This window comes from Tupaia chinensis, unplaced genomic scaffold (assembly GCF_000334495.1).
Source record: "Tupaia chinensis unplaced genomic scaffold, TupChi_1.0 Scaffold000078_1, whole genome shotgun sequence".
NCBI classification, from domain to species: Eukaryota; Metazoa; Chordata; class Mammalia; order Scandentia; family Tupaiidae; genus Tupaia; species Tupaia belangeri.
In genome coordinates this window covers 230,067-242,272 of record NW_006159539.1, presented here as the reverse complement: position 1 = coordinate 242,272, position 12,206 = coordinate 230,067, and the positions used below count along the sequence as shown (strand labels likewise).

Sequence of the window (12,206 nt, the reverse complement as noted above, 5' to 3'; positions counted from 1 at the left end):
GGCGGGCTGCGCCCCCAAGCCTGCCTGCCCCCGCACTCGCAGCCCCTCTGCGCCGCCAAGGAGCAGCCAGCTCCAAAACAAAACAAAAAAGAGGCGATTCCAGGAGGTGGCGTCCCTGGGAAGGAGGGAAGAGCCGAAGGGGAGGTGAGGGGTGGAGAGAGGGAGGGAAGAGGGAAGGAGGAGGAAAGCAGGCCGGGGAATCGGGAGAACTCCGCCGCACTTCCGTGCGTCCCGGCGGGACAGGGCGGCGCGACTCCGCCCTCCCCGGGCCTGGGGCGCCGCGACCCGGTCCCCGCCTACGACTGCGCGCTTCCCATCAGGCCGAATCCCTCTCTCGCTCGCCCAGGCCAGCAGGTGACCTGGCACCCAGAGACCGACTTCCAGGACGGACGTTCGCCAGGACGCCCCCCACTGCACTGCAGGTCCGCCCTCCGGAGGCACCTCTCGTCCCCAGGCGTTTGAGCTCCGCGCAGAGGCGCTCGCCAGCCGCCGCCTAGCTGCTGGACTCCGTCACCCTCCTGCCTTTTCCATGACGCAAGTGGAGGAAAACTCCGAAAGTTTGCACAGCGCGGGGCCGCTGGGAGGGTGCCGGAGCCGGGAGCCGGCGGGGGAGAGCACGGCGTGGCGAGTCCCGGCTGGTGGTAGCGGAGCCAAAACGCCCGCTTCCCACCTACACGCACCTCGCCGGGCCAGAGCCTTAGAGCAGCTCGCGGTTCTCGGGAGGAGCAGAAGCAGCCTGCGCGTCCCAGGCGTCTGACCTGGGATACTGGCTGCCGTGGGTCTCAGTCTCCGAGCGAGACCCTGTCCGGGTGACTGTCTCCAGGGACTGTCTCCAGGGTAAAAGCCAGGCCTCTGCATCCGGGCGACCGGGAACCAGCTTAGGCAGGACCGGACTCTGCGCTCTGTGCGGCGGCGGGACTGGACGGCTCTGTCCTGGTCAAAGAGAGGTGGGCTCTGAGAAGAGGCCCGCGGGGACCTGACCCCCAGCCAGCTTAGCCAGGAAATGGGTTGTGGTTATGGGCATCCTCTTGGGCTCTGGGGGTTACTGTCAGAGTTCCAACCTTGGGGGGCTTGTAGCCCGCTCTCTTTCGGTATAAGATTTTGCTATAGGAGAAATATTACAGAGAGAGAGAGAGAGAGAGAGAGGCCAAGTGTCATGTGCCGGGAGTGAGTTTCAAGCCACCAACCACCAGTTCCGGGACTTGAACCACAATCAGTCTTGTGGGAGTCCAGTATCTTAACCACTATGCTACCTGCAGGCCCTGTTCTCTGGTCTCTAATTCACCCATCTGTGTCTCCCACTCATTCATCACACACTCGGGAGACAGGAGCCAGTCCTACTCTGTACCAGTCCCTGGGCTACAAAAGACAGACAAGAGATTGTCTTTTCCTTGCAGAAGCTCAGCCGCGCTGGGACAAGCAGACAGATGCCCCCAGCCTGGTGGGGTGAGGCTCAAGGAAGCCTACTGGGGGTAGGCAGAGGCTCCAGTCTTCATCCTTTTCCTGATGGCCCTGAGCCTGGCTGCCCCCTCTAGCTGAAGTTCCTTCCCCTCTTCCTGCTCTTGCAGATTGTCTCCTGCTGCTGTGAGGAGGCATGGTCCCCAGACCTCTGACTCTGAACCCCATCTCACTGCAATGAGTAGATGCAGCTCCCTACCCAGGGCTGTATGACCTCAATAAAGGCTTATGGAGAAGCCCCATAGCCTGGGCATTCATTTGCACAGAGAAATATGACTATCAAGCAGAATTAATATTTTTTAAATTATTTTATTTCATTTTATTGATTCATTCATTTATTTTAATTTGACCAGAGAGAGAGAGGGAAAGTGAGAAAGCAAGTCACCAGGTCTAGGACTCAAACCATGGTCTGTCATGTGGGAGTGTCCAGCACCTTAACCACCACGCCACCTGCTGGTCCCCAGAACTAATTTTGTTTTTTTTTTAAGTTTTGCTATGTTTTGGCATGTGCACTCACCAGAGACAGAGAGAGAGAGAGAAAGTGAGAAATACCCCCCAAGGGAGATAGCCACTGCAAACCCTTCTTCTGGTCTCCCCTAAGGATTTTGGACACATACACACATGTGCCTGGCATGTTTTTCAAGCCTCTAGGTCTGGGACTCTAACCATGCACCTGGTCATGTGGGATCCAGCCACCGTGTCCCCAGAACTGGATTTTTGCATCAACAGGTTAAAGCAGTTTGGGCTGCTCTTTGGAAAGCCCAGTTACCAAAAGTTAACCCAGGGAGCCTGAGCCCCCAAGAGTGGGAGAGTGACAGTATGGCAAGTCTCCCACCTGAGAAGCCTTAAAACTTTGTCCCAGCCATCTGGACATTCTTGATGTCCAAGAGCAGAGTCTGTGTTCCCCCCAACTGCTTTAAAAAAGTTAATTACATTAATTAATTAATTTTTCATTTGACCAGAGAGAGACAGGGAAAGTGAGGAAGCAAGCTGCCAGGTCCTGCACTCACACCACCGCGGTCAGCCATATAGGAGTCCAACACCTTAACCAGGCACCACCTGCTGCCCTCCCCCGCCCCGCCAGCTGCTTTTAGGACTGTCCTCCCCGTTCCTGCCATCTCTCTTCTGTTCACATAGCCTTTCTCCAAGCTGGACTTAACAATAGCACCTGCTTCTGGGGCCAGTGGGTGGTGTGGTGGTTAAGGTGCTAGATTCCCCCATAGCCAACCAACCCAGCAGCTTGAAGATATGCCAGGCATGTGTGCATGCGAATCCAAAATCCAAGAGGAGAATGGAGGAGAAGGGATTGCAGTGTGACCATCCCTCTTGGGGGTGATTTCTCACTTTCTGTCTCTCTCTCTGACTCTCTGGTGAGCACACAAGTAGCATACACACACCCTATAGCTAAAATTGAAAAACAAACAAACAAACAAACAAAAAACAAACACGACTCTCTTAGTGCTTGCTGAGCGTGTGCCACTGTTATAAATGCTTGACCTTTGCCAGTTCACCTGATACAATGGGTGGCATTTCTGCTCACCTAACTAGGGTCAAGTTCGGGGCTCCCGAGCCACCACCTTGATGGCCTTTAGTTGGTCCCCAGACACTCCAGTCACACATTTACAAACACCTTGCATTTATCCTCATATCTGTTCTTGGTGGGCTTTTCTAACTCAGGGACCACTCTTACTTCCAGGGTCTTCTTCAGCCTCAGAGATTTCTAGAACCTCTCTTTTCTGCTCTCTCTCCTCCACAGTTCCTCTTCGGGCCTGGGGGAAACAGAGTCCCGCAATTACTAGACTCAAAAAAACTGCAATCACTTTTCTGATTTCCCCGTACTCCCCATGCTTTTGGAACATCTCTTTATTTATTTTTTTAATGATTTATTTTTATTTATTCATTCATTTATTTTAATTTGACCAGAGAGAGAGAGGGAAAGTGAGAAAGCAAGCCACCAGGTCTAGTATTCGAACCGCCGTCGGACATGTGGGAGTGTCCAGCGCTTTAACCACCATGCCACCTGACAATGAAAAGCATAAAAATAAACAAAATGATCAGCGAAGAAGCTAGGTGGCGTCAAAGACCAGAGCAAAAAAAGGGGCGAGTCACTGGTCGCTACTTTCAAAGGTAATTTATAAGTCTAACTAGCCGGAAAGACGTTCAATTTGTTAACTCAATTATAGGTGGCCAGAAATCCACCCAACCAAATTAGGGGTTACAGTCCGTTTCCCACTCTCTTGGGTTTTGTGGATCATCTGACACCTTGGTTAACAGTACTGATCTCCAGGAGGAAAAAAGAATTTCCAATTATGTGCACTTAAGCATCGGTCAGGGAATCCGGTCAGGGAATCCGCCTTTCATAGGTTCGGGGCTGTCCAGCCCCACGTGGCAAGCCGGCCGGGGGAAGTGAGGGGCTGCAGTTACCCCCGCCATCATCGAACAGGCCTGGCAGACACCCGTCTTCGCTGGAACTGGCCTCTTCAACTGACGCATGGGAGATTCGCCCGAGACTCCTCAAAAGGCAGAAGTCTGCGAGGAATCGAACGCTGCACCAGGGGACGCATCCGCAGATACTTAGGACCTCCGGGAGCAGGGAGCCGCTCCCTCCCGCGGCGAACCGGAAGAAGACAAGAATCGCTCAGGCATGGAGGCGTGGTCTCACTCCGACCAATAGGGATTGGGGGCGTGGCCCAGACTCTCTTTTTCATTGGTCCAGGGAGCGCAGGGTGGTCTTTCTGCGCGGAGGAGGAAGTTCCTCGCTGCCCCATCTCTGAGCTTTGGGTCCTGCCGCGCTCGCTGACGCCATCATGGTGCGGAAACTGAAGTTCCACGAGCAGAAGCTGCTGAAGCAGGTGGACTTCCTGAACTGGGAGGTCACCGACCACAACCTGCACGAGCTGCGCGTGCTGCGGCGTTACCGGCTGCAGCGGCGCGAGGACTACACGCGCTACAACCAGCTGAGCCGTGCGGTGCGCGAGCTGGCGCGGCGCCTGCGAGACCTGCCCGAGCGCGACCCGTTCCGCGTGCGCGCCTCGGCCGCGCTGCTGGACAAGCTGTATGCCCTCGGGCTGGTGCCCACGCGCGGCTCACTCGAGCTCTGCGACTTTGTCACGGCCTCGTCCTTCTGCCGCCGCCGCCTGCCCACCGTGCTCCTCAAGCTGCGCATGGCGCAGCACCTCCAGGCTGCTGTGGCCTTCGTGGAGCAGGGGCACGTGCGCGTGGGCCCCGACGTGGTTACCGACCCCGCTTTCCTGGTCACGCGCAGTATGGAGGACTTTGTCACCTGGGTCGACTCGTCCAAGATCAAGCGGCACGTGATGGAATACAATGAGGAGCGCGACGACTTCGATCTGGACGCCTAGCGGGTCTCCCTCGCCATAGCTGCCTTTGACAGGTGGGACAGTTGCGTCCTGATGCTGGAGAGCCTGTGACGGTGCTCTTCCCAGACGATGTCAGACGCCGCGTGTTCTTAAGAACTTAGCTCCTTAACCTCAGGCCACGCAGAGAGGCAAGGGTAGCCTGTACGTGTTTTCCTGAAGTTTTCTTACAGCTCGGACTGATAATTAAAGGACTGTGCCTTGGGAGCCGGGGGCGGGTTGAGGCAGCTTTGTGCTGCGCTAGGGACTCGTTATACCCCAAACGCTGTACATGCAAGAACTTAACCCTTTCACTCCTCCTTTCTTTGTGTTCTAGCAGGATTGTTTGGCTCATTTTATTTATTTACCTCGATTTCTTGCTCCTGGTGATTTAGCTGTGGACAGTGTTCAGGCTCAACTTTGATAAACTGGTGAGCTTTGTCTTCAGGGTCCCATCCCTCCTTTAAAGAAATGCTTGCCCGATGCCAATAAATGAACCAACTGCTGCAAGTTTTGTCTGTCTGGTTTTCTTACAGAGGGTGATTACTCTAGGCCTCCCCTGCTCAGGCACCCAGAGAAGGAATTTGATCAGCAGAGACCTGCCAGTGGCTGAGGTTGCAGCAGGGCCACGTGGAGGCTGCTGGATGTAGTACATGCTGGGAAAACGTGTCGTTTTACCAAGCCCTTCCTTGGAATGAGTGTTTTGGCAGAGCACTTCCCCACAGGGCTTCCTGTTGATGTTTCAGCCCCAGGAAGTACCATATTAGAGGCCTGAAGTGTTTGCTTGCCTAAGGAAATAATCACCCTGTAGCCTGGCCACCTAGCGGTTAGGAATGGCGCAGGAGGTTCCTAGAAACTTAGATGAGTTTAGGACTGGTGGAGGTGCTCTACTGATATAGCTTACTCTTTTTTTAAAAAAAGAATTATTTTAACATTTATTTATTTTTAATTTGATCAGAGAGAGACAGAGAAAGCAAAAAAGCAAGCCACCGTGTATGGGACTCGAACCGCAGCTGGCCATGTGGGAGTCCAGCACCCTTAACTACCATGTCACTTGCTGGCCCCTAAGCTCAGTAGTTTTGTTTATTCCATGAGTGAGAGATGGAGACACAGTGCCCCCGACAGAATCTGATGCATTAGCCACCCCTAGCCTTGGCCAGCTGGATCTTGGGCACCTGTGAGCCTGGGGCACGCTGAGAGGTCTCTGGATGCTAACCACCCTCCCATGAAGGCTCATGCTTCATCATAGTGTCACTGTCTGGCCCCTATTTAAAATTTTGAAGTTTATTTCTTCAATGAGCCAGAGAGACAGCATTCCCAACAGGGTTTTTGTTTTGTTTTGTTTTTGTTTTTAATTATTTTATTTTTGGTGGCTGGCAGGACGCGAACTGTGGTCAGCTACATGGGAGTCTAGTGACATAGCCATTACACTAACTACTGGTCCCAAAAAATAATTCTTTTTTTTTTTTTTTAGAAGTTTTTGCTATAGGGCGCGTGCACTCGCCAGACAGACAGAGAGAGACAGAGAGACAAAAAGCGAGAAATCACCCCCCGGGGGGGATAACCATGCTACAATTCCTTCTCCTCCATTCTCCTCTTGGGATCTTGGGCACGCACGCACATGCGCCCGGCGTGAGTTTTAAGCCACTGGGTCCGGGATGCGAACTGCGGTTGACTACGTGGGAGTCCAGCAACACATCCATTACGCTAACTGCTGGTCATCACCAAAAAATAATTCTTAAAAAAAAAAAAAGGAAGTGTCTATGGGTTCCAGGCCAGCCTGACTCCCCTCCATGTGCAATCAGACAGGAAGAAGATAAAATATGTTCACTTTGCCATTCAACATTTTAAAAAAATTAATTTAAGAACCAGCAGTTGGCTAATGGCTATGTTGCTGGACTCCCATGTAGTCTACCGCGGTTGAAGTCCCAGCCCTGGTGGTTTCAACCCACACTGGGTGCACGTGCATGTGTGCTCAAGATCCAGAGAGGAGAATGGAGAAAGGATTGCGGCGTGGCCATCCCCCCAGGGGGTGATTTCTTGCTTTCTGTCTCTTCGTCTCTGTCTTTCTGGTGAGCGCACGCGCCCTATAACAAAAACCTCTCCTGGGACAGCAGTTAGTGTAATGGCTATGTCACTGGACTCCCATGTAGCTGACTACAGTTCAAGTCCCCAACCCGGTGGCTTAAACTCATGCCAGGTGCGTGTGCATGCGTGCCCAAGATCCCGAGAGGAGAATGGAGAAGAAGGGATTGTGGCGTGGCCATCCCCCCGGGGGGTGATTTCTCGCTTTCTGTCTCTCTGTCTTTCTGGTGAGCGCACCCGAACAAAAACCTCTCCAAAAAAAAGAAAGAAAAAAATTTAATTCATTATTATTTTTTAATTTGACAAGAAACAGAGACAGGGAAAGTGAGAAAGCAAGCTGCCAGGTCTAGGACTCAAACAGTGGTCGGCCACATGGGAGTCCAGCATCTTAACCACCCAGTCCCAACCAGTAAACATTTTTTAAAAATAATTATTTAATATTATTTACTGTTATTATTATTTTTTTAATTTGCTAGTGGGCACATGCACTCACCAGAGGGGGGAGGGGAGGAAGAGAAAGCAAGCCATTAGGTCCGGGACTTGAACTGTAGTCAGTCATGTGGGAGTCTAGTGCCTTAACCACCCTGCCACACGCTGGGCCCAGCCTTCAACATCTTTTCATTCAACTTTCCTGTGCTGGCTAAATGGTCTAGTCTCATCCTTAGGAAGAACCATCCTGTTAGCAGTAGCCTGGAATTAAGTCCTGGTCTGTGTTAAAAGAGGTGTCAAGGAACCAGCAGAGGGCCAGAAGATGGTGTAGTGGTTCTGTCGCTGGACTCCCAGTGGAGTCCAGTGGCCGACCACAATTCAAATAACCAACTCGGTGGCTTGAAAATCACGCCAGGCACGTGTACATGTGTGCCCAAGATCCCAGGAAGAGAATGGAAGAGTTGGGATTGCAGCATGGCCATCCCCTGAAGGGGGATGACTTCTCACTTTCCCTCTTACTGTCTCTGTCTCTCTCCTGTGAGCACACATGCCCCATGGCAAAAACCTCAAAAAATAAAAAAAGAACCAGCAGAGTGGTTGGCTCCATAGCTCAGTGGTTAAGCACTGTGCAGAGGAAGCTGGATCTCACGTGGCTGGCCAGTTCGAGTCCTGGTCCCATCGGCTTGTAAAACACTTTACACACATGAACACATGCCCAAATCCGGATGGCTACGAAATTGGAAGGTAAAGGATTATAGTGTGACCAGGTCCTATTGAGGCTGGTGCTTGCCCTCTCTCAATCACAGGTGCTATGGCATTTAAAAAAAAAAATCCATCAGACAGGGCCAGATGTTGGCACTGATAATGTCACTGTGTCCTGGGGCCTCCCTGTATATGCTGGCACATGTGTGTCTGTGATGCAGGCTGACTGAGGAGGGGGACAGAGTGGAGTGAAGACCCTGATGAGGAGGTGACCTCTTCCCTTATCTCATGGAAGACTGAAATCAACTGATTTTTTTTTCCTTCTTCTTCTTAAAGGCAAGATCTTGAAGCAAAAGAAAGAAAGAAAGAAAGAAAGAAAGAAAGAAAGAAAGAAAGGAAGGAAGGAAGGAAGGAAGGAAGGAAGGAAGGAAGGAAGGAAGGAAGGAAGGAAGGAAGGAAAGAAAGAAAGAAAGAAAGGAAGAAATTGTGCCAGCCTTTGGCCCAGTGGCTCAGGCAGCTAGATCCCATGTGGCCAACTGCCCTGATTGAGTCCTTAACTGTGCAATCTGAGAAACACACCAGGCATGTGTGCATGTGTGCCTCAAATCCCTAAAGGAGGCAGAAATAGAGAAAAAGGCGTGGCCATCCTCTTTGCTGGGTGCTTCTCACGTTCTCTTTCCAGCAAGTATATGCACCCTATAGCAGAAACAAACAAAAAAGCACCTCCCCCCGCAAAAGACAATACAAGTCCACCTCTTGTCATTTTTAAAAAGATTTTTGCCATAGGGTACATGGGCTTACCAGAGAGACAATGAGAGGGAAAGTGAGAAATCACCACCTGGTGGGGATGGCCATGGCGCAGCCCACTTTGGGCATGCATGCACTCGTGCCTGGTGTGGTTTTCAAGCCACCAGGTTTGGGACTAGAACCACAGTTGGCCAAGTGAGAGTCTAGTGTTTTAACCACCACACCACTTGCTAGCCCTGCCTCTTGACATTCAGATTCATCATGTGCAACTTAGAATATTTTGTTTCTGGAATTTTTGTTTTAATTTTTGCCACAGGGCATGTGTGCTAGACAGAGAAAGTGAGAAATCACCGCCCAGGGAGCATCCTCCATTTTGGCCACTCCAAAATCCCTTGGCCCTGCATTCTCCTCTTGAGATTTCGGGCGGCTGTATGTGGCCGCTGACCGCTCTGGCAGGATTCAAGCCAGGTCCCTGACATTGCGAAGCCCATAGCAGCGAAGAAGGAACCAGCAACGCCCGATCCCAGCAAACGGGCAGTCCGGGTAGTTCCTGGGTAGACGCAGGAACACGAAACGTCTGCAGCCTTCGTGCGCTAGGGGTGCAGGGGGTCGCCCGGCCGTCGGGCACTGTCGGTGTAGAAGCACCGGGGCGGCCGCGGAGGGTCCTGCTGGCGCAGCCCAGGAAGGCCCCGAATGCCAGGCCACGAGCTCGGGTTCCTTCTACCGGATGAAAAATCCCGGAGGGGCCTGGGCGGAGGAGAGAGGCCTGGACCTGGCCCAGCCATCTTACAAGAGGGTCCCGGACCGCGCGACAGCGACTGGACACCCCAGCCGTTACTGCGGAACTACCGGCCGGCGGGCACCGCAGCTCCCGGAGCTCGCAAGGCGGGAGGGACCGGAAACGCCGAGCGCAGCCGGAAACGCCAGGCGCCAGGCCTGTGGGCCGGGCTGCGCGGCTGAAGGGCGGGCTCGGCGTTCTCAGCGCGCGTGATTGGTCGGTCCCCCGGCTTCAGCGGCGGCAGCGGGAGCGGGAGCGGCGCGTGCCACCGGCACCTCCGTCTGGTGAGTCGAGACGGGTGCGAGCCTCAGTCCTGCTGGAGCCCGAGTTGCCTCTTGGCGCCGGGCTGTGACTCCCTTTGCCCGGCCCTGCACTCGGGTCCCCCGGGGCGTCACCCAGAGGAGCAGAGCCAGACTGGGGCCTCCCCTCCGACGCGTTCTCGCTCTGCTGCCCCGGGCAGTCCAGCCGGGACCCCTTGGGGACTTTGCAGGGGAGGCCTAGATGAGCCCAGCCGTAGAGAGTGGCCCTGTGGGGGGCGGGGGACGGCCGAGTGGAGGCCCCGGGGCTGGAGCCCTGCAGGCAGGGTCGCCTGGACCTGCAACGACAGCGGGGCGGAGGAGGGGGACTGCGCGGAGCCCAGGGAGGGTCTGGAGCGCAGGGAAGGGGCCGGAGAGGCCATTTGGCAGTTAGATGGGTGGGTCCCAGTGGGAGATGAGACCTCCTGGGGCCGAGGTCAGAGCGCTTGAGGACCCAACACCGTAGGGGAATAGGCCGAAAGAGTGGGAGCCCACCCGGGACAGCCTTGAGGGAAGGTGTGGGTCTAGGCAGAGTGGGCGCCCATATCAGGATAAATCATGGGGTGCAGCCCATGGCGTCCTAGTTGAGACGGCTAGAGCCCACATGGCACGGTTCGAGTCCGGACCCAGCAGCTTGAAACATGCCAAGTATATGCGTATGGATGCCTAAAATCTCGAAAGGGTGGAGATGAAGGTGTTGTGATGCGAGATATCATAAAGACCGGACCACCAATAAATTAGTTTTAGGAGCCTTTATTCCTGGCCAGAGACTGCCATCCTGGCCAGGGACTGCCTCTCCTGCCACTGGCAGGTAGTGTTTGGGACGACAGCCCTGATCCACAGCTTTGCAGAGCATTTAAGCACCAAACTCACAGGGGAACATTACACTTGGCAAGGGTGGGGGTGAGAGGGCTATAGGGAGGAAGGTCTGCAAGGGTTGCTGTATTCCTTTACCAGCAGTCTGTTAGTGTACAGAGCGGAGCAGCGTGTCTTTCCTTACGTGTAACCACACCTTGTCTTCACTCTGCTCGATGGCGTGGGTGAGGCGGGCCTACGGGATGCATCTTAGCCTAACATACACCATTTTTCTTACCTGTTTTAGTCTATCACATTCCCCACTGGCTTTTTTCAAGATTAAAATCTTTGAATCTGTTTATTGTACCAGAATGGGACAATAATGGCTACTTAGAACTATTCATTGTTAAACTAGTTTTCCTTTCTTACCAGTAACCACTTTTTCAGTTGGTTTAAACTTTTTTTTTTTTATCACCCCAGACTTGTTGGTGTAAAAACAGCAAGCTTTACTTGATCCCAAACATAGGCCTCTCTGTTTTAAGAACAACTAAGCCTCTTCTGTTTTGTAAATCCTTTTGGCCAATGAGCCGAGGGATTCTTCTAGTCCAGTTAGTCAAGGTCCTTATTTACCTGGGCTGAGAGGACTTTTAGGGTTTTGTTTTCTCTCAGCCTCACTCCCTAGAGTAACAGTGCATTTTTTTAAAGAGGTTTTTGCTATAGGGCGCATACGCTCGCCAGACAGAGAGAGACAGAGACAGAAAGCGAGAAATCACCCCCCAGGGGGATGGCCACGCTGCAATCCCTTCTCCATTCTCCTCTGAGGATCTTGGGCACGCATGCACAAGTGCCCGGTATGAGTTTAAGCCACTGGGTCCAGGACTCAAACCCCAGTCGACTACATGGGAGTCCAGCGACATAGCCATTACACAACTGCTAGTCCCAGTAACAGTGCATTTAGGTTAAAACTCCAAAGTGTGGGGAAACCCAGGGTTCCGAAACAAGCTAGGACTTACGCAAGGGGTTATGCCACTCGTCAGTCCCAGTGGGGGTCGTCCTTTGTACTTGGGTGTGGTGAATCCCACGTTGCTCCATGCAGCTTGACTACAGTTGGCATAGCACGACGGGAAAAGGACCAGCCGAACAGGTCTCCAGCGAGGCAGACTCCTGCTTTCATATTCACACCAAGTCCCCAGGCTGCAGGTTGCCAGCAGCTGTCACCTGGTTGAAGACCTGAAGGCTGGTAAGCTTCCCGGAGAAGGTGTTGCTTCCTTTTGCTGATACCTGTAAGGCTTGCAGGGACTTCAAAAAGGCATGGTTGGAAAGTTCCCCTTTTATCTCCTCATCAGTCTTGGGGACAAGTGGAGGCAGCCCTCCAAACATTATTTTAAAGGGGGTCAATTCCTGGGGACCAGCAGTTAGTGTAATGGCTATGTCGCTGGACTCCCACGTAGTCAACTGTGGTTCGCGTCCCGGACCTGGTGGCTTAAAACTCATGCCGGGCGCGTGTGCGTGCATGCCCAAGATCCCGAGAGGAGAACGGAGGAGAAGGGATTGCGGCGT

General features: G+C 53.3%; 2 protein-coding genes across 3 annotated transcripts in view; both read left to right on the top strand.

Annotated features, from left to right (window-relative positions):
• Window positions 1–4,245: 4,245 nt before the first annotated feature.
• Window positions 4,246–5,324, top strand: IMP3 (IMP U3 small nucleolar ribonucleoprotein 3). Its single transcript, XM_006142585.3, has one exon. It carries the CDS (start codon window positions 4,266–4,268, stop codon window positions 4,818–4,820), a length of 555 nt encoding a protein of 184 aa, XP_006142647.1. The 5' UTR covers window positions 4,246–4,265; the 3' UTR covers window positions 4,821–5,324.
• A 4,356-nt stretch (window positions 5,325–9,680) lies between these two features.
• Window positions 9,681–12,206, top strand: part of SNUPN (snurportin 1) — a 26,898-nt gene continuing 24,372 nt past the window's right edge. The window contains exon 1 of one of the 2 annotated variants that reach the window (XM_014584963.1): window positions 9,681–9,839. The gene's annotated coding sequence lies outside the window, so the exon portion shown is untranslated. The remainder of the gene's footprint in view (window positions 9,840–12,206) is intronic. The other variant, XM_006142584.3, reaches the window with a different exon arrangement.